The 26,250-nt window shown below is 40.4% G+C and overlaps 2 protein-coding genes across 4 annotated transcripts in view; both read right to left on the bottom strand.

The window, feature by feature from the left end:
- Nucleotides 1–891: 891 nt before the first annotated feature.
- LOC124147993 lies at nt 892–8,823 on the bottom strand. 3 transcript variants are annotated; one of them, XM_046518888.2, is made up of 9 exons: nt 8,664–8,808; nt 7,886–7,906; nt 6,285–6,320; nt 5,202–5,237; nt 4,693–4,734; nt 4,130–4,252; nt 3,239–3,272; nt 2,699–2,754; nt 892–1,774 (listed from the first exon to the last, which is right to left on the bottom strand). In XM_046518888.2, the coding sequence occupies exons 1-9, from the start codon at nt 8,749–8,751 to the stop codon at nt 1,671–1,673; spliced, it is 540 nt and encodes a 179-aa protein (XP_046374844.2). In that variant the 5' UTR covers nt 8,752–8,808; the 3' UTR covers nt 892–1,670. The 3 variants fall into 3 exon arrangements, with proteins under 3 accessions (XP_046374844.2, XP_046374845.2, XP_046374846.2); XM_046518889.2 differs by lacking the exon at nt 5,202–5,237 and having other exon boundaries at nt 8,664–8,823; XM_046518890.2 differs by lacking the exon at nt 4,130–4,252 and having other exon boundaries at nt 8,664–8,816.
- A 1,199-nt stretch (nt 8,824–10,022) lies between these two features.
- Nucleotides 10,023–26,250, bottom strand: part of LOC124147992 — a 33,545-nt gene continuing 17,317 nt past the window's right edge. The window contains exons 5-15 of the mRNA XM_046518887.2: nt 25,730–26,029; nt 24,201–24,401; nt 23,452–23,592; nt 22,495–22,659; nt 21,573–21,600; nt 21,214–21,260; nt 20,574–20,627; nt 18,789–18,869; nt 14,090–14,218; nt 13,008–13,148; nt 10,023–11,184 (exon numbers count right to left, since the gene is read on the bottom strand). Of these exons, the coding sequence (XP_046374843.2) occupies nt 11,132–11,184; nt 13,008–13,148; nt 14,090–14,218; nt 18,789–18,869; nt 20,574–20,627; nt 21,214–21,260; nt 21,573–21,600; nt 22,495–22,659; nt 23,452–23,592; nt 24,201–24,401; nt 25,730–26,029 (1,340 nt within the window). The 3' untranslated portion in view covers nt 10,023–11,131. The remainder of the gene's footprint in view (nt 11,185–13,007; nt 13,149–14,089; nt 14,219–18,788; nt 18,870–20,573; nt 20,628–21,213; nt 21,261–21,572; nt 21,601–22,494; nt 22,660–23,451; nt 23,593–24,200; nt 24,402–25,729; nt 26,030–26,250) is intronic.

Genomic DNA, 26,250 nt, shown 5'->3' with positions numbered 1-26,250 from the left:
CCCAAATGTGGATCATTTACGATTTGGTAAATTGCCAAACAATAGCGGTTACCTCATTAAACCAATTTATGGTTTAAATACAAAACTTATTATTCATCTGTGACACACTTGATTAGTGAGTCATCTGGAACAATGATTGATGGTCCAAATGTAAAAGGTTTTCTTGATATGAACACAGCAAGTATTCACATTTGTTCATAATGCTAGTTTTGAGATAATGTGTGTTTTCGATGTTAACAGTTTGAACGTTCATTTAAAACTAATTTCCAATCGTGATGTCTCAAAATATGGAAAATAGCATCAGCAAAAGTCTTGCAAATATAGTGTGCTTCGGCATGATTGTCTGTCATGATGCCATATAGTGCACGTGTCTATATAACAGGAACACACGTCGCTAAAGGCTGAAATACTGTAATGCAAATGAGACGTTAAATTTTAACTCACTAATCAAACAGGAACACGTTGAAAATTTCGTTCTCCGCTTTGTTTGTTGTTTAGCGCCGCACTCAGCAATATTCCAGCTGTATAACGGCGGTCTGTACATTACCCAGTCTGGACTAGAACATCCAGTGATTGATATCATGAGCAACGATCTACGCAATTGGGAAACGATGACATACATCGTCCAAGAGAGCGAGCACGATTATCCGATCACGTTAGTCTCCTCTTGAGACAAGCACGGATTTCTGAAGATCACTTCTAACCCGGTCCCATATGGTATTCACGATAGAAAGTAACATAGGCTAAGCGTCTTTAATGATTACATCATACTGATATTGATGTTTCATTGTAAGTCTTCCGTGAAATGATATGAAGGGAGAACGTTGCTTGAGCTGCATTTATGCAACTAGAGTAGAACGAGTTAGTTATTCTTTCATATAAAGAAAATCACATTGTAACAGGACTTTATTGGGTGTATGTACATTTCACAGAACAGACGCAGTGTATATATTTCTTGTTGAAATATTTTAAGAAATATTCCTTTGTATAGATTTACATATAGTTATGAGAGTTAGCAGAAGATAGTAAAAATATTTTTCAAGAAATAGTATTGCAGTATAGTATCTATCTAATATTTTCAAACTTTTCTTCTTAACAGTATTGAAGGTCAACTATTGCCCGGCCCAGAACAGGGGATACAGGTGACCGAGTCGTTGTCTAAGGGAACACAAATGAATGAATGAACACTTTGTTGCCCTTTTGCAATTTTTTCTCAAATTATAACTGTCTCGTTGTCCAGTTCCTCATCTAAAATCATAAATGTACTCCAACAATAAATACCCTATTCAACAAGACAAAACAAATAGTTGTTTCCTTATTACGCTTATTTATGATTTATTTCATTTGCTTATAATCAATCTGTGCCACACTTGATTAGAAAGTCACTTGAACCATGATTTATGGTCTAAATAAAATGATATGAATAATGCAAGTGTGCAAACAATGGTATTTGAGATGCAGACGTTAATTTTCCAATAATGATATCTCCAACTGTTCAGAATAATGTCTTATGGTGCTATGTAGTTTCTGTAAAACGAACACTCAGAGAATGTGAGTTGCTCGTAAAGGCATCTCCATGTGGTATTTAATTATAGAAACCAAATAGGCAGTGCTTCTTCCATATGGGTCTTGATGACACGTTGACGTTTCACTGTAGGTGTTTCAATTGCTCACAAATTCTGGTAGAAGTGCATCTGCTCATACGTGTGAGGGGCCTCCACATTTTCTCTCTGTAGAGCTTCATACTCAATGCTAGCTGCTGGTGAGCGGTCTTCTGAAAGACATGTATTAACAAATATCAGTGAATACATGAAGCACATCTTAGTAACCGACACTAGCACAAGGACAATGTGTGATAAGGGCCCTTTAATAGTACATGTATGGTTATGCATAATTTAAGAAATAAGGACACATTTTACAAATCATTATTTTGACTTTGTTCACTTTAACAACTGCATGTTCATGCTATCAAAACACAAATGCGTAGGTAAGGATTAAATGTTTCCAAACGACTGTTGGAGGTTTTCAGAAAGCATTCTTCTAATATTGTGACACGAGCTATCCAATCTGATTTTCTTACAGATGCAAACAAGAACAATACTAAATTAATTACTACTAAATAGCATGTATCATGCCTCATGGATGAGATCTTGAAGTTCGCCAAATTGACCTTTTTTTACTTATTTTAGTCACTTTTATGTTTTTGTCAGGCCTCCTCAACTTTAAAGTGTAAGAAAGTAAAGAGGCTGCTTGTTAACAATTCGAACATGTCTGATTATGTGCTTGTCGATACTTCGACATGTTTTGTAACGTAATAATTTGATATTTTCAGTAAAACATTTTGTTGAACGCCGCACGCAGTGATATTCCTGCTGTATCGAGTCTGGACGAGACAATCCAGTGACTGTCACTAGCATCGGTGTTCACAATTGGGACACGGTGACATACATCAACCAAGTCAGCGAGCATGACCACCTAATTCTGTAAGTCGTCTCTCAAGACAAGAAGGGTTGCTGTGATTTTGAACATGTTTGATTATGTTCATGTCAATTTTCAAAAATGTTTTGTAACTTGATAATTTGATATTTGAAGTGGGTCGAAAAGAAAGGATAACTTTCGCGCCCTTTATTATTATTATCATTTTTGCAGGAATACTTTTCTGTTAGTAAATAATAAGAACACAATAATGGACTCTGACCTTGTGATTGCGTCTGGTCTCTGCCTGTTATGGCGACGGGAGATGATATTTGTACTCTGAAGAGAAAGAGATAGGACTTCAGGTTAATACCTGTGTATATATAAAACACTTGCTGGAGAAGGTATGTAATGGGTTTGCGTTGGAGGGCGTGCTTGTCAGGGTGTTTGATGTCCCATCCCAAACGTCAGATTTGAAGAGATTTAGTTAAAAAGAAAAAGAAAACCCTAACAAATAATAAAAGTCAATGCGAATTCTTTGGTTAATGGCGATAGGTACATTCATTCCCTGCCGTCGGGAACGAAGATGGTGTTGACGATGAACATGGATGAACTTCGCTACAAAGTCATGTGTATGATGATACAAGTGAGCAGAAAGAGTAATTCCCTCGACTGTAATTAGGATTGTCCGCAAAGGCTTGGGCGTGGCTCAATTTTGAGCATTCCTTAGGAAATAAAGGCAATACCATGTGACCAATTCAGTCAGAATACAGAAATTGTAATAAAAATTTAATTATTTATTTTTGAAAAGTGTTTCACTTACCTACTCATATGTGTATCACTCGTTTCCTTTGTCCCTGAAAAATATTTTCAAATTGTTTGCTATATTTGAAAGCAACAATATCCTCTTGAACGCAAATTGATGATGTGCTTAATTACGTTTCACATGTTGAGACATGAACTAAAACCCCAGTGACCAAGTCGGCGCCGCAATTCGCTGTGTGAAACTGCTAAAATCCTAGGTGTCAATCACAGATTGACCATGCCCACGCTTTTGAACTGGACTCGCGGCTTCATCATTGTAATCTTCCCTACCCTGCTCATGTTAACGTTGGCGCGAAATGATACAACTGAAATACTGCTCAAAACGGCCTTTAACACAAATGATTCACTTACTCGCGCGTTTCAAGTCATATTTAAGAAAAATTCATTAATAACTTCTCCCTCATCCTCCTAATTAATAATATCATCTTTTAATATTGACATGATTCGTTTTATCCCTTATCTCAATTAACTGCTACTTGGTGAGCTCTTTTAGGAGAAATTAAATTTTTAAAGATTCAAAATTTCCCTCCAAAATAATATTTTGTTTTATAACTTTCTAAGTATAGTAACTCAGATCATTCTGTAATCCTACATTTATTACACGACGTCTATCAATATTTACAATAGTGAATGTTAACATTAATTTAATGCGACGCTGTCAACAAATGGCATGACATATTGCCCAAATTAAACCTCACTTGCCTGATCATAACAGTTTAAATGAACATATTCTTGAAAGAAGCTTAAGAATATTATTATAAATACTAATTTATCCTTCGGCGCAAATGCGTTTGCTGTATTCCTAACGCATATCTACAGCATGCAGCATATTGTCCTGAATATACCAATTCTTATCAAGTGTTAGCAAATATCTAATGGTATGTTTTACCTGCTACTCTGGCTGCTAGTTTGTACCTGAAGATAAACGCCAGTGCCAGACAGATGGCATCCACAATCAGCATAACACTCACACCTATGGCAACTCCGACACCAAGGTACGACTTGTGGGGGCCTTGTTTGCACATACACAATCAGAAGAATATTTGCGTGGAAAATCAAGAATCAAAATATCAAAATTAGCTGATGCAAGATTTGATATGTAATCGTTTTTTGTTTGTTATGAAAATCACACAGCAATATTCACATCATTGACATCAGGAGCAACGATCAGTTGGGGGTACAATGACATACATCAACCATATCAGCAAGAACAACCACCCGACTCCGTTTGTCGCCTCTTACGACAAGCATAGTCACCTTTTACGGTAAGCATGGGTTGCCGAAGGCCTTTTCTAACCCGGATATTCACGGTCGAAGCACACAGTGACCGATCCCTGAAGTCACCTCTTCCACCCAGCAAAGGTTGCTGGGGAACTATTCTAACCAGGAATGAGCACTGGGCGCTATATATTATGTAACACATCTTTGTTATGAAAAAATAATAAAACTCACTTTCAGAAATTCCAGGACTGATTAACTCAGTTGTTGTTTGTGCTTAAATTTAAAAATGAATTAATTTAAATCTTGAAATAACAATAAAAGCAAAAATGATATCATTAACATCCAAGAAATATTATCCCTGTCACATAAAAATCCCTCATTTTGTTTAAAAGACAATTCTTCTCTTTTTTTGAATTAAGTGGAACACAAATAACATGCAAATATGATTAACGTTATCGAAACATACAACATATTCACATACTATGATCTGTAATGCAATGTTTGTTTCGTTTTTTTTGTTTCACGCCGCACGCGGCGATATTCCTGCTATATCGAGTTTGGAGCAGTCAGTTCTGTAACTGTCATGAGCATCGATACAAACAATTGGGACATGATGACATGCATCAAACAAGTCAGCGAACCTCACCACCCGATCCCGTTAGTCGTCTGTTCAGACGAATTCTAAACCAAATCTTCAGGGGTTTTGTGAGGCAATGTCTTAAGTTTCTTTTTGAACTTACCAGCATAAGTTGTTGTGCTTTCAGTGGGTATACTTCCTGGAATAAAAGAGGCATACACTACAGCCTAGAAGTTCATTCCCCTAACACGATTTGAGAACACGCGTAACATGCATGGTGCTCAACGGGGTGCACACAGGGTTGAGAACCCGCTGAACACGCGTGTGCAACGTGCGTGCAGATCGCGTGCAACCCGTTGAGCACGTGTGTGCAACGAGTGACCCACGCCTATGCCATGTGTGCAACAGCGGGCCTGGTTTCACTTGAATTTGACAAATATATCAAATGAATAGTGAGATAAAACAGAACAATGAATTGTGAATCTTGAGTATATGAGCGGCCATTGACCTGTGTTCACCAGACCATGAACACAAGGTCGACCCGTTTTATTTAGTGTCCAATTGCTCGACTTTTATGCAGGAACCACTCCACCAGGGTCTAGACATAGTGAATTAAGATACGCGCTCATTGCTACGGGATCCACCGATTGTCACGGCTTGGTAAATGTTCGCAATTAATCAAGTGTTTGTATTGTGGATTGCGGAAATTGTCTTTTCAATGTTTGCCTATGAGTCATTTTATGTGATGTCACCACTACAAATGTCCTATTATCTCACGTAGGAATAAGTCTCCCCAAAACCCGAAATCTTGAAATAACAATAAAAGCAAAAATGATATCATTAACATCCATGAAATATTATCCCTGTCACATAAAAATCCCTCATTTTGTTTAAAAGACAATTCTTCTCTTTTTTTGAATTAAGTAGAACACAAATAACATGCAAATATGATTAACGTTATCGAAACATACAACATATTCACATACTATGATCTGTAATGCAATGTTTGTTTCGTTTTTTTTTGTTTCACGCCGCACGCGGCGATATTCCTGCTATATCGAGTTTGAAGCAGTCAGTTCTGTAACTGTCATGAGCATCGATACAAACAACTGGGACATGATGACATGCATCAAACAAGTCAGCGAACCTCACCACCCGATCCCGTTAGTCGTCTGTTCAGACGAATTCTAAACCAAATCTTCAGGGGTTTTGTGAGGCAATGTCTTAAGTTTCTTTTTGAACTTACCAGCATAAGTTGTTGTGCTTTCAGTGGATATTCTTCCTGGAATAAAAGAGGCATACACTACAGCCTAGAAGTTCATTCCCCTAACACGAGTTGAGAACACGCGTAACATGCATGGTGCTCAACGGGGTGCACACAGGGTTGAGAACCCGCTGAACACGCGTGTGCAACGTGCGTGCAGATCGCGTGCAACCCGTTGAGCACGTGTGTGCAACGAGTGACCAACGCCTATGCCATGTGTGCAACAGCGGGCCTGGTTTCACTTGAATTTGACAAATATATCAAATGAATAGTGAGATAAAACAGAACAATGAATTGTGAATCTTGAGTATATGAGCGGCCATTGACCTGTGTTCACCAGACCATTAACACAAGGTCGACCCGTTTTATTTAGTGTCCAATTGCTCGACTTTTATGCAGGAACCACTCCACCAGGGTCTAGCCATAGTGAATTAAGATACGCGCTCATTGCTACGGGATCCACCGATTGTCACGGCTTGGAATTGGTAAATGTTCGCAATTAATCAAGTGTTTGTATTGTGGATTGCGGAAATTGTCTTTTCAATGTTTGCCTATGAGTCATTTTATGTGATGTCACCACTACATATGTCCTATTATCTCACGTAGGAATAAGTCTCCCCAAAACCCGGTCTCCTAAAGAAGGAGCTGAAGTTTGTCTTCCAGTCTTTTCTTCTCGGTTGCAGGTTCGACTGCCACCGAGGTTTACAATTCTTTGTGTTGCTGCTGTATGCCTATTATTATTTCTCTCATACAGGAAGCTGACAACGTACGTGTATCTGATTACTACTTAACCCTTATTCGTTAGTGACGATAGACCACCTAGTTAAACTACACTAACTGATTAGTAAAGTCTACTAACATGTTAGTGGACAGTGAAATTCACTAAGTTTGTAAACTTTACAAACTATTTCTGTGAGCGTTCTGTCAAATTTACAGGAAATCAACTCACTGTGTTTTTCTCCATATTTGAACATTGACAACCTTCGCTTTGTTATGGTCTTTTGCAACGCTTGGTAGAAAACAAACTAAAGAAACTCAATAAAACTCACGTTCCGAACTTTTAGGATTGTTGTCACTGGAAGGGATATTTCAATACAGTTCTGCATTCCTTACAATTCAATCTCATGCCGATTCATGACATTTCGACAAGTGCAAGCATTAATTAAGTAGCAGTAAGCCAGTATAAGTTTAGTTGTGACCTGACATTTAACCTCGTATGACTATGTATGAGATCCGCCCACTGACGCTACCATTGCGAAGAATGCAGTATGCATACGAATTGTGTACAAGTTGGCGAACAGCGCACTGGCCGAAATCGTCAAATGATAGCTTTTGACAATGCTTGAGATTTATTTGTAATTCTTTCTCCAAGTAATTTATGACACTGGAGGCCAAACATGCGTACATCTTCTCTACCTGTAACTAACCAAATATGTTTGCACAAATTCTGTGCACCGCCTATTTGTCTCAAATGCGTTTTTGTGAGTTGGTTCAACTTAACCAGCTGGCTTACCAGTAGATAAATAGTCTCAGAAAATAGAATAGAAAAAATAGAAATACTAAATTATTCTTACTATACTTACCATAAGCAGAAGTAGAATTACCTTCAAAGAAAAACACAAATAATATTAGTTTCAATGATATAACTGATTGTTAATTGTGTAATAAAATTTATGTCAATACATCTCAGAATGGAACGCCGTCCTATAAAAGCTATGGTTGATACTCTGTATGTCCGGGTTAGAATAGGTCCTCAGCAAGCCGTCCTAGCTGTAAAAGGCTTGTCGTAAGAGGCGACTAACGGGATCAGGTGGTCAGACTAACTGACTGACTTGGTTGATGCATGTCATCGTACCCCAATTGCTTAGATCGGAGCTTATAATGTTAATCACTGGATTGTCTGGTCCAGGCTCGATTATTTACAGACCACGGTCATACAGTTGTAATAATGCTGAGTGCGACATTAAACAACAGACAATCAAACCTTCCTTGTGTACAAACAACATCAGTGGGAGAATCTGTTTTGTTCCCCGATAAAGAATCTAGACAGGATTAACAATCGTCAGCCAAACAGTATTCGTAGTTTGAAGAGTGAGCACGAGTGGCTCAATCGTGTGTGCAGAGTTGCGTCCTTTAGGCGGGCTAGAAACCTACCATTTTCGGATCGATTCCCTGATTGAGTCTCCAAATTCACAACTTACAATAGCGACTTTTATGCCGTCGGGTTTGGCTATCTATATGTGAATACCTACACAAATGATACAGTTATAATTTATGCTAGTATGCTGATACATTAATGTGCCAGTGTCATGTAATTGCGCTCTTGAATCTTTGACTACAATTTTAGAACCATCTACCTACCCTGTCCAAGGATTAACTGACTCACTGCCACAAGTAACAGACATTCCCGCTCCATGTTACAATCGATGAAGAAAGACTCAGCTTGCATATGCTGTGAACAAAAGTACGACAGCCTGCAAGTCTCCTTGGATACAGGAAGCAGATGTCAGTGTTCTTCCTGTACTTCCCACCAGTACAGCCCGTGGTGTAGCATCCCAGCATCCTAGCTACAAGCTTTGATTGTTGGGATGGGTGATGGGGTTGTGCGTGTGTGCATGCGTGTGAGGTGACATTGTGCACAATTGAATACAATTAATGTATCCATATACCTCATATGGGGCATTCGTCTTGGCCTGGAACCGTTTAAATGAGTGAGTTGAGGGTTCCTGGTGTGTCAAATTTGTCAAAGACATATACTCTCGCATTCACTCACTCGCCCGAGAAGGCTCGCACGCAACACTCACGCATGCACTCACTCACCCGAGCACGCTCGCACGCCACACTCACGCATGCACTCACTCACTGTATAGTGCATCATGTTTACGAAGGGGAGTTTCCCAGAACACCTCACACATAACACTATTAAACACGACTGAACCGAAACAATCGCTGTGTACATATCGTGGGAAGCACGGATGTCATTGCGGAAATAATTGAACAAAAGTCACCTCTTGTCCTCGTGCTAATGTTCGCTGACAGTGTGTTTCAAGCCCCGTTTAACCTGACAACAGTTCTTTATTTCCCAGCACTTTGTACGAGCTTAACCCTGATAACAGTCCTTTGTTTCCCTGCACAATACTCATGCTTCATCCTGATAACGATCCGTTGTTTCCCTGCACTATACCCGTGCTTCACCCTCTTAACAATCCTTAGTCTCCCAGCACTATACCAGTGCTTCACCCAGATAACAATCCTTTGTTTCCCAGCACTATACCCGTGCTTCACCCTGATAACAATCGTGCTTCACCCTGATAACAATCCTAAGTTTCCCAGCACTATACCCGTGCTTCAACCCTGATAACAATCCTAAGTTTCCCAGCACTATATCCGTGCTTCACCCTGTTAACAATCCTTTTTTTCACAGCACTATACCCACGATTCACTCCAAATAGAAAATGCTTACGACCTTTGTGCTTTGCTTGCACATATAGTTATTACGATAATATTACTGGACTATTCTTCGACACTGAGTAAAATCTAAACTTATCCCTGCTGTGTGGTGTATACACACGCCAGTGTGCTATTACACTAATAAAGGCGACAGCCTCATTCTTACCAAACCATTGCATGACGACTGCCTCATTTCTGCCACACAGGTACTTAACTTGATATAAAACACAAGTGTATGAACTCAATTCAAAGGACTATATAAAGAATTACTATTTGCAAACAGCGTTTATTAAGCAATGAAGCAGTATATGAGTACATTGCTGACAGACAATTGCAGGATGAATTAATAAAAGGAAATGGACATGTGAAGGATAAAAGAAAACACGTGCTTGGCAATATACGCACATGCAAATGTCAGATGGTTACACTGTACACGAACTCATGGTTATTTATGTATGAAGTGAAACTTCTTTTTCTGAGGGGGTCTGTATTCATGAAACTCCTCTTCGAGAACAAACTCACACAGTGGATTTATTCAAAGTTCATATGCATCATAGACAAACTGCGACAGTATATACAAGTCATAGATACAGGGTTGCAGCGACACCCAACTCAGTTTGTCACCTGTGTGGTCATGTCATAAATTAACAAGTAACAAATCTACTTCTGGTGACAGTCGTTGTTAATTTGAATGGTTCGTCAGCAATACCAAGCCATACATACATACACAGATATAACCATGACAGGTTGCAGAATCAATACTGATCCTTTATATTATTAATGGGACCTGTAAATCATTAGTTCGTTTTTACAGACATGCTTGTGTCCCTATTTACATGGTAATTCACCGGAACGTAAAATTGATGAAGTGTTTATTGTTTGATTGACTGGACCTAAAATGTAAACGTCCAAGGACACAACGAAGCCCTAAGAAATCGAGGAATACTGAATGTAAAAATAAGATGACAAATAGTAATTCAAGCATATGTTGCATTGCCTCCCAGCTGCTTACCAATGACCAACGGGTGAAAAGTAAGACACATTGAAGACTACTACAACGTTCGAAAAGGCAGTTCACGATACAAAATATTAATAGGAAGGCAGACCCATTTCAAGGGTTTTAAGTGAGTATGGTTTTACGCCGTTTTAGCAATATTCAAGCAACATCACGACGGGGACACCAGAAATGGTCTTCACACACTGTATCCATGTGGGGAATCGAAATCGGGTTTTCGACGTGACGAATTAACGGCTTTGACGAGTAGGCTACCCAACCACCCACAGGGTTTTGAGGCATCATCTTACAATATTTGCTGTTTTATAGTATGTGTAGTTTCCTTCGTGGCAATCACGGGTTTACCCTAATATTGTTCTTTCAATTACACAACGTCTGCCTCAGCATCCCCTGGACTTTCTTCTTTAGTTTCTAAATCTGAAAGGAGATGAACAAATGTGGTTTGGTAACAGGTTATTGATAAGCGTGTCTGAATAAGCGTATTTTAACTTGCATCATTCAACATCAATCCGTTTTAGAGACGTTATGTTTAATTATTAATATTAGACATGTGTATTATTCAAAAGTTATTATACTGATAATATTGAGTCAGTTGATACACAATTCAATATCTACTACCTGATATATACTATTTTATTCACACATCATCGACAGTTTCTTTGATAAAGGATATGAGTATGTAAATACGAGGTCACGTCTGAAATACGTTTCTATTCATCCAACTGTCAATGGGTACCCTGTATCGTGAGATGTAAAGAGGATGTAACATCCAACCCTTCATCATTATCATTATCATTTACAGATTAAAATAAATAAATGCAGCAAAGGTCGTTTGGGTGATCCTGACCCAGTCAGGTTAGTTAGTCATCAGCTCAGAGCCCTTTCCCTGCCTACACGCAGCCCAGACGGCGAATGGGACTCCTCCCAGGAAGCCAACCCAGAACGTTTAGGAGAATGACACCCCAACACGACAGCCCATTGTATTACCCAGATTACCAGAAGGGCTGCGTTTCTGGCAGTAAACCTAGGTACTCTCCCAATGTCAGGCAACAGATAGGGAGATACCAAAGCTCAGGCACCGGAAACAGTGGAGAATGGGGAATCGAAAAACAAGGCACTTGGTACTTGGGATAGAAGCGTGACATTTCGTAAGCGAGGTCCGTATGATTTTTTTCTGAATCTTGTCAATCACATTAGAGTCAAAACAGACAGGGAATTCAATTGCATAAAGGATTTTATTGCATTTAAAAAGGACAAGATAAGGTTTGTTGGCCTGGAAAGGTCTGAGGCTGTATACGGGCCTCTTCCAAAGAATTCTGTATTTATCATTTTCCATGACGCCCTCTACATATTCCGGGTCGTACCATGGGTGGACCTCTGTGTCAAAACCATAACCATGGCGAAGACGGTAATAAAATGATCGAGCTACACCATCATGCCGTTTAAGATACTGTGTTTGTGTCATAGCTGGGCATCCACTGACAATGTGTTGGACAGTCTCATTAAATTCATTATATAATCTACATTTCATATTTACATTTTGATGCAAAATCACATATTGACGGTTTCGAATGGGAAGTGACTGGTCCTGAGCAGCAAACAGAAAGCCTTCTGTTTCACTTTTCAGGCCAGGCGCCTTCATCCAAGCGAAGCACTCTGCAGGGTTGCTGATCTTCTCAACACACTGCACATAAACTCGAAGAAGTGGTCGTTCAGTCTGGGCCGACACTCATTTCTGTACCGTCCAGCAGTACAGAACCATCAACAAAGTCTTGACATGCTTCACAAAAGGATCATCAGACAAATATCATGAAGAGCCCAAACGTTAATCAAACCACGTCCTCCCATAATGACTGGTAAATATAAGCGATTGAGGGAAGAGCGAGAGTGGGGGGATCTATTGTCTGACATGACTCTTCGTGTGAGGGTGTCAATACCCTGAATTTGTTGTTTCGTCCAATCAACAACACCAAAAGAAAATGAAAGGACGGGTACAGCATAAATATTTGTGGCTTTTACTTTATTGCGTATGTTCAGCTCTGGACTCTGATTTTCTTAAGTCTACATGTGTACTCTGCCCGAAGTTAATTATTATTATTATTATTATTATTATTATTATTATTATTATTATTATTATTATTAATATTATTATCATCATCATCATCATCATCATCATCATCATCATTATTATTATTATTGTTGTTGTTGTTGTCGTCGTCGTCGTTATTATTTTCTCTTACCGACATCTCGGAAGGCATCCTCTGTGGGATGGTCATCAATGACCCCACTCGGAACCTCGTCGCTGACTGTTGAGCCTTTGTGGGATGAGCGGGGCTTTTGCACTTGAGAGTATATTTCGGTGACGATTTTCTCGGTTTCAGCTTCAAAGAGACCATGAACATATTATTAACAATTGTTGCATTTCTTTCTGCAGTGTATTAATATGACTAGTGAATTACATGTGTACACATGACATGTATTTGTTGAAGGTGTACGGGGGCGCACATACCGTAGCTGTCATTAACATGGCATGTAATGTCAAGAAACGTTTTCTCTAAATAAACATTAAAACGACCTCCTTTGTCATATTTTCTTGTGTTATTTAGGAAAATGATATATGAGTCAAATCAGAAGTGGTAAGATTTATTTTATTTTCTGCGTTGCGCGTAGTACAGCTCACACAACCACATTGTTAAAGAAAACTGTTGGAAACTTTGCTGACGTTTCGAATTTAATTATTATCATAAACAATGCTTTTCGTATTCTCTTTTTCACAAGGTGTCATTTCAATGTAGACGTTGGGGAAGCCACTATAATATTTCACAAGGCTACAATGGGAAAAACACATTGCTTATGTATCCTGATGTACAGGCACATTGCTAAAAGCAGCGTAAAACCATATTCACTCACTTACTTACGAAATTACATTATTATCAATATCAAACTTCATAATTCTATTATGATGCGACGTTTCGGTATATATAAATCCTTGCTTGACACTCTTTAGCGACAACAGAATAAGGATAGGGGCGGTCGGACGACCTAGTGGTTAAAGCGTTCGCTCGTCACGCCGAAGACCCAGGTTCGATTCCCGACAAGGGTACAATGTGTGAAGCCCATTTCTGGGGTCCCCCGCCGTGATATTGCTGGAATATTGCTCAAAGCGGTGTAAAACCAAACTCACTCACTCAATATAAGGATCAATACCGAAACGTCGCATCATAATAGAATGCATGAATTTGTCATCCGTCAAATATCTAGTCTTTATTGTTACTAATAACTTCTACAGATGCCAATCACGCAGTTATTTTCAGTCGTTTACCATCTGCTTCCTCCTGAGTTTCCTCCCGATGTTCAGCTTCAGCCTCAACATCAGCCTCAGCCTCTGTGTTCCCATCCTGGTCTGGATGCTGCACCTCCATGTACACCCCAGAGCAGACTGCATCAGAGGCTGAAAGAAGTAACACCACACTGGAAACACCATATCAATAACAGCACACTGGTGACCCAACAACAGTAACACCACACTAGTAACACCATACCACGACACTACACCCGTAACACCTCACTCGTATCACCTTACTCCTAACACCATACCATGAACAGGTGACATCATACCATGACACTACATCAGTAACACCACACTGGTATCACCTTACTCGTAACACCATACCAATGACACTGCATCAGTAACACCTCACTCGTAAAACCCTACTCGTAACACCACACCAGTGGCACCTCATCAGTAACACCTCACTCGTAGCACCCTACTCGTAACACCATACCAGTGGCACCTCATCAGTAAGACCACACTGGTAACACCACACTGGTGACATCATACGATGACACTACATCAATGACATCGTACTGGTGACATCATACCAGTGACACTACATCAGTAACACCACACTATGACACAACATCGGTAACACAACACTGGTAACACCACAATGGTGACATCATACCATGACACTACATCAATGACATCGCACTGGTGACAGCATACCAGTGACACTACATCTGTAACACCACACTGGTGACACTTACCATGACACTACATCAGTGACATCGCACTGGTGACATCATACCAGTGGCACTACACTGGTGACATCATGTCATGGCACTACCTCAGTGTCATCACACTGGTGACATCCTACCAATGACACTACATCACATACGTCACACCTGAGACATCATACCAGTAACACCACACTGGTGACATCATGCGAGTAACACCACACTGGTGACATCATGCCATGACACTACATCAGTTACACCACACTGGTGACATCTTACCATGACACTACATCAGTTACACCACACTGGGGACATCTTACCATGAAACTACATCAGTTACACTACACTGGTGACATCATACCATGACACTACATAAGTTACACCACACTGGTGACATCATACATTGACACAACATCAGTTACACCACACTGGTGACATCATACCTTGACACAATATCAGTAGCACTACACTGGTGACATCATACCATGACACCACATCAGTTACACCACACTGGTGACATCATGCCATGACACTACATCAGTAGCACCACACTGGTGACATCCTACTAATGACACTACATCAGTTACACCACACTGGTGACATCATACAAATGGCACTACATCAGTTGCACCACACTGGTGATATCATACCATGAGAACTATACGCGTACCACTACACTGGTGACATCATACCATGACACTACATCAGTTACACCACACTGGTGACATCATACCATGACACTACATCAGTTACACCACACTGGAGACATCATACCATGACACTACATCAGTTACACTACACTGGTGACATCATACCTTGACACTACATCAGTTACACCATACTGGTGACATCATACCAGTAACACCACACTGGTGACATCATACCATGACACTTCATCAGTTACATCACACTGGTGACATCATACCATGACACTACATCAGTTACACTACACTGGTGACATCATACCATGACACTACATCAGTTACACTACACTGGTGACATCATACCATGACACTACATAAGTTACACCACACTGGTGACATCATACATTGACACAACATCAGTTACACCACACTGGTGACATCATACCTTGACACAATATCAGTAGCACTACACTGGTGACATCATACCATGACACCACATCAGTTACACCACACTGGTGACATCATGCCATGACACTACATCAGTAGCACCACACTGGTGACATCCTACTAATGACACTACATCAGTTACACCACACTGGTGACATCATACCATGACACTACAGTAGTTACATTACACTGGTGACATCATGCCATGACACTACATCAGTAGCACCACACTGGTGACATCCTACTAATGACACTACATCAGTTACACCACACTGGTGACATCATACCATGACACTACAGTAGTTACATTACACTGGTGACATCATACCATGACACTACATCAGTTACACCACACTGGTGACATCATACTATGACACTACATCAGTAACACCACACTGGTGACATCATACCATGACACTACAGTAGTTACATTACACTGGTGACATCATACCATGACACTACATCAGTTACACCACACTGGTGACATCATACTATGACACTACATCAGTAACACCACACTGGTGACATCATACCATGACACTTCATCAGTTACACCACACTGGTGACATCATACCATGACACTATATCAGTAGCACACCACTGGTGACATCCCATCAATGACAGTACATCAGTTACACTACACTGGTGACATCATACCATGGAACTACATCAGTTACACCACATTGGTAATATCATACCATGACACTTCATCAGTGACACCAAACTGGTGACATCATACCAAGGACACTACATCAGTCAGTGACACCAAACTGGTAACACCACAGTGGTGACACCTACCATGACACTTCATCAGTGACACCACACTGGTGACATCATACCATGACACTACATCAGTGACACCACACTGGTGACATCATACCGAGCACACTACATCAGTAACACCACACTGGTGACATCATACCATAACACTACATCAGTTACCCAACACTGGTGACATAATGCCATGACACTACATCAGTAGCACCCCACTGGTAACATCGTACCAGTAACACTACACTGGTGACATCATACCATGACACTATATCAGTTACACCACACTGGTACTATCATACCATGGCACTACATCAGTTACACCACACTGCTAACATCGTACCAGTAACACCACACTGGTGACATCATACCAAGGACACTACATCAGTAACACAACACTGGTAACATCGTACCAGTAAAACCACACTGGTGACATCATACCATGACACTACATCAGTTACACCACACTGGTAACATCTTACCATGAAACTACATCAGTAACACCACCCTGGTGACATCATACCGAGCACACTACATCAGTAACACCACACTGGTGACGTCATACTTGTAACACCACACTGGTGACATCATACTATTAACACCACACTGGTGACATCATACCATGACACTACATCAGTTACACCACACTGGTAACATCTTACCATGAAACTACATCAGTTACACCACACTGGTGACATTATACCAGTAACACCACACTGGTGACATCATACCATGGCACTACATCAGTTACACCACACTGGTGACATCATACCGAGCACACTACATCAGTAACACCACACTGGTGACGTCATACTTGTAACACCACACTGGTGACATCATACTAGTAACATAACACTGGTGACATCATACCATGACACTACATCAGTTACACCACACTGGTAACATCTTACCATCAAACTACATCAGTTACACCACACTGGTGACATTATACCAGTAACACCACACTGGTGACATCATACCATGACACTACATCAGTTACACCACACTGGTAACATCTTACCACCAAACTACATCGGTTACACCACACTGGTGACATTATACCAGTAACACCACACTGGTGACATCATACCATGACACTACATCAGTTACACCACACTGGTGACATGATACCATGACACTACATCAGTTACACAACACTGCTGACATAATGCCATGACACTACATCAGTTACACTACACTGGTGACATCATACCATGACACTACATCAGTTACACTACACTGGTGACATCATACCATGACACTACATCAGTTACACAACACTGCTGACATCATACCAGTAACACCACACTGGTGACATCATACCATGACACTACATCAGTTACGCCACATTGTTGACATCATAACATGACACTACATCAATAGCACCACACTGGTGACATCATACCATGACACTACATCAGTTACACAACACTGCTGACATAATGCCATGACACTGCATCAGTTACACTACATTGATGACATCATACCATGACACTACATCAGTTACACTACACTGGTAACATCATACCATGACACTTCATAAGTTACACCACACTGGTAACATCATACCATGACACTACATCAGTTACACCACACTGGTAACATCATACCATGACACTACATCAGTTACACCACGCTGGTGACATCATACAATGACACTACATCAGTTACACCACACTGCTGACATCATACCATGAAACTACATCAGTTACACTACACTGGTGACATCATACCATGAAACTACATCAGTTACACCACACTGGTAATATCATACCATGACACTACATCAGTTACACCACACTGGTAACATCATACCAGTTACACCACACTGGTGACATCATACCATGACACTACATCAGTTACACCACACTGGTAACACCGTACCAGTAACACCACACTGGTGACATCATACCGAGCACGCTACATCAGTAACACCACACCGGTAACACCGTACCAGTATCACCACATTGGTGACATCATATTAATGACACTATAACTAATATCATTGCATTCGTTGTCTTACACAGTTGGGACCGATAGCACAAGAGGTTACTATATGGAAGATATCCGCATACAGTAGTTGCGCATCTGTGTGGTGTGACATGTTCATGTGTTTAAACACACTAAGATAATCTTGTTTACCACTAGGCTCTGACTTGGCATCGTGTCCCTCAGATTGGTCTGCCACCAGAGACTTCCCGTACAGACTGCTCTTTATGATCACTGAAATACATTGTACGGTAGGTGTACACAGGGGCATATACAGAAAGCAGCGTGTAGCCGTGTATTGATGTACAGACTGCTCGTCTCGGTCACTGAAATACATTGTACGGCAGATATACACAGGGGCATATACAGAAAGCAGCGTGTAGCCGTATATTGATGTACAGACTGCTCGTCGTGGTCACTGAAATACATTGTACGGCAGATATACACTGGGGCATATACAGAAAGCAGCGTGTAGCCGTATATTGATGTACAGACTGCTCGTCGTGGTCACTGAAATACATTGTACGGCAGATATACACAGGGGCATATACAGAAAGCAGCGTGTAGCCGTATATTGATGTACAGACTGCTCGTCTCGGTCACTGAAATACATTGTACGGCAGATATACACAGGGGCATATACAAAAAGCAGCGTGTAACCGTATATTGATGTACAGACTGCTCGTCGTGGTCACTGAAATACATTGTACGGCAGATATACACAGGGGCATATACAGAAAGCAGCGTGTAGCCGTATATTGATGTACAGACTGCTCGTCGTGGTCACTGAAATACATTGTACGGTAGGTGTACACAGGGGCATATACAGAAAGCAGCGTGTAACCGTATTTTGATGTACAGAGTGCTCGTCGTGGTCACTGAAATACATTGTACGGCAGATATACACAGGGGCATATACAGAAAGCAGCGTGTAACCGTATATTTTCACAAAATGTAGAAAATGATGCCTCCCCGTACCATCACACGTCCAGACCGCCTGGCGCTGGCTAAAACAAGTATACTGAGTCTGAGTAGGGTATTCACGTAAAACTGCGATACGTAAAAAGCCCTATATAATCGGCATTAGTCCGAATTTGTACAAGCAGCCGCACACGCACATGCATGCACGTCGCTATATAAGTGCAAACGCACGCACGCCCACACAAATGCATGCACGTCGCTATATAAGTGCAAATAAACTTGAAAGCGACGCTAAGCTCTATTTCACCTCTCCTAACGATTACACTTCGACCTGACGTTGAGTAATGCAAGCGTCGCTACAACGTTGTCCTGGGCGCCTGTAGGTCCTTGCAGGATCATCAGCGATGTCCCGATGAAACCTGGACTCATCCCTAAACAGTATATTGTCCCGTCTTACACCTCAGAGGCTTGGCGTGACTGACGGTGACCTTGAAGCAAACTACTGCGTATCATTGGACGTCGAGGTCGGGCTTTGTGCTCTCTCAACCGGTTGCGTACGGTTCTGCCACTAATTGCTCTCAGCCAAGGAATTGTTAAAGTGGCAGTTTGGTAGCGATTCCGTAGATGCACCAACCAAATATACACGTCTTGTTGACTAAGCCGGACTAATGCCGATTTAATAATGCTAGCCCACTGATATACTATGCCGCAATTTAACAAGAATACCCCACTCAGACACAGTATGCTGACTCCGAGCCGACCAGTTTTAGCCCCTTAATGCCGAGCGTCTTACGTGAAAACGACAGGCCAGTTGTATGCATTATTTGAAATGAATCCAGGTCTCCGGCGTGAAGAGACAACAGTTAGTTTAACCCACCTGTCACCTCACTAGAATGGCCAATGAGGAACTACATTTATCATAAGATACGGTGTGACTAAATTTATTATTCTCAACATTCGTGTCATCGTCCAATGTGCATTCCACTGTTGGAGTGAACTGTGATATCATACACCTACCCAAGATGGAGTCCTTCTCCGAACCATTGCCATTGCGTTCCTTCTCAGTAGTACCTGTAAAACAAAATGTTAGACTCAATACACAGCTCGTTATTGCGTCTTTGCAAGCATTATGACCTTGCATTATGACCTTCGCGTGACGTAATGTGGCATAACAATCATTCTAACCGTATATATTTATAGTTTCATATACAGTCGAACCTAGCGACTCTTATAATTTCGATATATCCGGACAGTCGTCTATTAAAAGCACATCACGTACATGCCATGACAAATTGAAATGATTTTTCGCCGGCAATGGTTAATAATAACTGGGATAAATTATATACAGAGGACAAGTACTGGAGGCTCAGAAGCAGTCACTACTTGCGCTTTTCAAAATAGTTGATGTGGCAAATACCAATTTGAGATAAAAGTATACAATTCCAGAGTGAAGTTAAAGTCAAAGTCGAGATAGCGAGATTCGACTGTGTATGGTAATTAGAGAGTAGGTATTATTGGGCGTAAAAGGCAAACTAGTGATGAAGACAGGTAATCTTTCTTACCCACGATGATTACGTCAATTCATTTGGAGTTATCGGTGTTTCGTTACTTTTGATGATAATTATGTGAATTTTAAATATTTTAACATTAACATTACCTAAACTTTCTCGGTCGTAGGCTGCATTTCCCTTCGTGGTGGATAACCTGTGTAACTCAGAAGAGTGAGCTGATGTTTAATAAAGCGCCTTGGGACCGAACATTTGATATTCTGAAGGGGGATGGGAGCTGGGATTTTGTATGGAGGCTAGACATTTTTTCTGCAAAACCAGATATCTTATTTTTAAAAGTACGAGTCTAAAAATGTTTTCGCACATACAAAATACCTTGCAACAACTATCTGGTATATATTACATGTTCATACGTGGTATATATTATATGTTCATACATGGTATAAATTATATGTTCATACATGGTATATATTACACGATAGGCTTTTATTTAAGGCTACATTCTTACCCGTTTGTGTTGTGAAGAGCTCTATCACCTGGAAAAAATAAGTCACAATAAGACTAGATTTCCCATGTTCACAATGCATGCTTCAATCCCGAAAACATTGCATTTATATAATTGTATGTCTCAGCTGACACTCGAACCGTCCGACTCCGGTTATTCGAGTAAAATTCATTTTCTTCATCTTATAAAATATTTCTGTTTTGCTTTGGTAGTTTGTTGTTTAATGGCGCAATCAGCAATATTCGATCTATATGACGGCGGTCTGTAAATCATCGAATCTGGACCCGACAATCCAGTGATTGACATTATGAGCATGGATACAATGCATGGCATACGATGACATGCATCAACCAAGTCAGCGAACCAGACAACCCGACCCCGTTGGTTGCCTCTTTCATGTAAGCAAGGGCTGCTTCTAACCCGGATCTTCACTTGTACTATATTTTTGAGTCAGTAGTCCCTTAGATAAAAAGATTCAACAATGTCATGTTGCACACTTAACTACGACATATGAAACGTCGTTGAAGAAAACATAGAAATAAAATAGACATAAAAAAGATTATCAGCCGGGGATTACGACAAAGACGAGAATAACATTTACTGTACATGTGCAGTTATTTTTTATTGGTAGGTGTCTTGCTTTACATAAATATTCCAGCTATATGACGGCTGCATGTACATAATCGAGTCTGGACCAGACAAGCCGGTGATTGATATGCAAACAACTATCCACCCCTCAGGCTGCTGTGACACATAAGCAACCAAATCTCCGAACCCGAAAACTCGATCCTCCATGCGGCCTCTTACAACCAGCATACAAACATGATGGTTGCCTGGGACTAATTCTAACACGGGATCCTCATGGAGTTACGTCATAGTGTATATCTACCACAGATCTACTCAAAGCAGTTTTATAACTACATACCTGTGGTGTCATGAGATCCACACTTCCGTCGTTGAAGCAGCAATAGTATAACCAGGACAAGGACAATAAATAAGATGGCGGACCCGGCCGATATACCAATTATTAAAGCCATATTGACTGGGGATTCTTCCTGTCCATCAAGTATGACTCCTGTTTTCTGGGTGTCTATATGAAACAAGAAAGGAAGTTTCATTAATCGTTTTCAGTGAACAGGACTGAAGTGTTTCCTTCGCCACAGCCATGCACATGTCGTAGACACAGTTGTCCCTGTTCCGTGGTGCAAACAGTGACAGCTGACTAGTTTCTAGAACACTAGTCTTTCACGGCTACATGCATTGTCTCATGGTTTGGGATCCACTCAAGATTGAGTTACTTAGAGCGTTCAAGATTTGACTTTCATTTTGAGTGAGTTGATTTGAATATGAAAAACTGTGAGGGCCAAACTGTATAAACGTCAGAGCTTGGGGTTAAAATATATTGTTCCTTAAACCAGGAGATGACATAAGCGTGTGTATGCTCAAGTACACTGCATGGTATTCCTTCTGGTTTGTTACATCAAACAGAGTTTAATGATGTCATCATTCGGTGGGCAATGTCTACGTGAAGCACTTTTTGAATAGGTCAGTCACGTGGTTACATTTAGTTCAAGTACATGGTCCTGTTCCACAAAGCGATCTTAGCACTAAGGTATTCATAACTCCCATGCTTTAACAATGAATTACGACACTCGTAGTTTTTCCTTGTGAAACTTCGCCAAGGACGACAGCAAAATGTAACCCCGTCAAGAACGACAACCTGCGCACGGTAAAATGCAGTCTCGCGATCACGATAAATGGAAAAGGACGTATATCAGATCCTATTTCAATTTTTAGTTACTTTGTTTTAAATATATCGGCAAACAATTATTCCGAATCCTATCAGAGAAATGGAAGAATGATCAGAACTGATGGTACTAACCTGTTGCTTTGAGCTGAATAACATTTGAATTGCGACAGCCATACTCGTTGCATACACGGATGAAGTACTCTCCGTCGTCATCGGCCGTCACAGTTGGAAATAATAGTCTCTCCTCGTGTCCATACAAACGTATACTTTTACCTGAAAAAATAGATTTATTAATTTTGGAATCCCACTGTGAAATGTGTTTGAAATATAAAATAAAATCTCTGTATAATAACGCATTTTCAATATAATTATTATGCTTTCGTATCTGACTTGGGAATATAAAACTTATATATCTATGGAACATGTTTTTGATATATAATTTAGCTTACACTTGAAGTATGAGGCTACCACACCAAGCATGGAAAAAACTCCATGTGTGTATCGGACGTATGACGCGATTCTGTTTGGGGGTGGTAAATATCCTGTATTAGGAATACACATTGTATTCACAAGCCTTGTCCTTTCATATTTGCATCCCCAACAGATACCATTTTTATCCTTTTGCTTTATTCTACCGAAAGACCTACCATGAGATCATAATCCTTGAAAGAACCCTTTGTGGAGTACATTTTATAATAGAGACGCACGCACGTACTCACTCACACATGGTGTTCATCAAACGTGACATCGCTAACAATGTCCGCAAGATCATGATTCTCGAGACAGCGTTTTGTGTAGTACATTTCATTACAGAGACGGACTTAGGGAATAGTGTAATACTCAGAAGTATAGCACAATATTCCCCACACAATATATCTCACCATACATATCAACGCGGATTCTCTCAGGGGATGTTCCAACAAACGGACCAGTCTCATTAGGGCTGAGTTGTTCCCCCTTAGCAAACCACGTGACGTTAGATCCCGGGTCAGACACATATCTGTAGGTCAAGGTGAAGCTTGTGTTCTGTAGCGTGTTCACCACGGTCATTTCATCGGTGTGATCGGGGAAAAACGGAAGTCCTGAGGAAACACGACAATGCAGCCTATATATGTAGTTAAACATGTGAATATTCTATATCTAGTCCTATAACAATGTATATCTTGGACTATAACATGTAGATATTGCGCTTCAGGTATTGATTTACTCTTACCAAATGTACTCAGTTCATTTACTTAACTGAAAATCTGCCAGTCTTTGAAGCCTTGAATAGAATCTAACAGTGGATTTGATCTTCCTTACTCAAGTACGATTCTGTATATATCACTGTTCGTAAAGAGTAACCTTGTGGGTAAAAATACATTTCATTTCGAAGAATAGACTCTGAGTTATTTGTACAGACAAAAAAGAAATGTAAAACTTTAAGTATGTTCGGTATGATACAGGGACAATTGTTATATCCAAAATATGTCTATTATACTGATCTGCCCGAGGCGATGTGATAATTTGTTTCCATAAGTTTAATGCCAGTGTATCCCACTATCTCCCCTACCATGTAGCGTGTTCTGAAATGTTGTGACGGTCTCTGCCTCCTCACCCCTAATTAGGTTTTCTGATTGCATATTCCAAAGCTTTGGTGTATAAATGAACATGCATATGTTTTTGTTTCTCACTTTACTGTTTGAGAATTACCTTTATGCCTTAAGTTATAATTTGCGCTTTTCGAAACTGCAAATAAGTCGACAAAGGTATTCTTATAACTATCAGTAATCCAAATGTATAGACGTAAAACTATGATATTCTGTTTATATTATATGTCGTTAATTCAAACGTCGAGTACCTGTCTCCAAAAAAACATTTGTATCGGTACACACTATTATTCAGCCTAAATTAATCCACATAGGCAAGTATGGCCACAAGACTGGTGATTAGCGACTCAATCTCTGTGACAACAAATGGAAGTAAACTTCAGAGAATCTTACAAGTTATGTCTTCTCAACGTACCATCGCCCAAACATATTGTTTTCTGAGCGTCTCGTTCCCCGGAATGCCTAGGTTTTGATCAGTCAGGTCACAACCTTTATCCATGTGGATAATTTCGGCAAATGTATATTCAGAACTCATTTGGTGCACAGTTAGATCTAAGCTACACTATTAACACGTTTAATTTCGATTAGATTCTGACCAGACTAATAAGAAGACAGGAATGAAGAAACATAAATACACTTTAGTTTTAGCATTTCATATTGTCTGCAGGCGAAATACGCCACAACAGGGTTTCGTTTGGTGCATTTGGGTGGTGTAAGCGTTGGCTGTCCACGCCAAAGATCCGGGTTCGATTCTTGGTGTCCCGTACCGTGGCATAGCGGGAATAGTGCCTGACGCTGCCAAAATCTATCTGAATAATTACCGTGTACGTCCAGCTTTGTCCAATGGAAGCTGTACATCGAACCATTCCTGCCGATGCCATTGGTTCCATTACATATATATATTCCCATGTCTTGATAGCGTAGTGATGACATTCTCAGTGTAGAGTGGGTGGAGTTATTGGTTCCTGCAAGTTCTCGGACAACCGTGGTGCCATACATGTGCGTCCAGGGCAAGAATGTCGTGCTATCAGGGTTACCACTTGCTGTGCACGTGAATACCACAGATTGATTGCCATCTTCGGATATCGATACGTTTGATATGACTGTCAACTTTGGGTGGTCTATGAAGAAGATAACAATGAGGGATAATATAGTGTATAGCTTCATGGTAATGGTTGTCAACCATCAAACTGTGTACAAAATACACCTCTAAAATATATTGTCAAGCATCTAAGTGTGTGAAAAACAAACCCTCGTCTTGTGTCACCTGAAGTATTTTGTCAACCATCTCACTGTGTACAAAAGACATCTCTTAAATATCTTGTCAAGCATTTATGTATGA

The sequence above is a fragment of the Haliotis rufescens genome, unplaced genomic scaffold, assembly GCF_023055435.1.
Source record: "Haliotis rufescens isolate VD_foot unplaced genomic scaffold, xgHalRufe1.0.p SCAF_18, whole genome shotgun sequence".
Taxonomy (NCBI): domain Eukaryota; kingdom Metazoa; phylum Mollusca; class Gastropoda; order Lepetellida; family Haliotidae; genus Haliotis; species Haliotis rufescens.
The sequence above is the reverse complement of the archived record's forward strand: the minus strand, read 5'-3'. Positions and strand labels throughout refer to the sequence as shown.

What these genes read in the sequence shown, in the direction of transcription:
- LOC124147993 (XM_046518888.2), bottom strand. Translation starts at nt 8,751, where the DNA reads ATGCAAGCTGAGTCTTTCTTCATCGATTGTAACATGGAGCGGGAATGT. An exon ending in AAGCACAACAACTTATGCTG is followed by an intron (nt 5,238 to 6,284) that starts GTAAGTTCAAAA and finishes CTTTTATTCCAG; the next exon opens with GAAGTATACCCACTGAAAGC. An exon ending in ACTAGCAGCCAGAGTAGCAG is followed by an intron (nt 3,273 to 4,129) that starts GTAAAACATACC and finishes AATATTTTTCAG; the next exon opens with GGACAAAGGAAACGAGTGAT.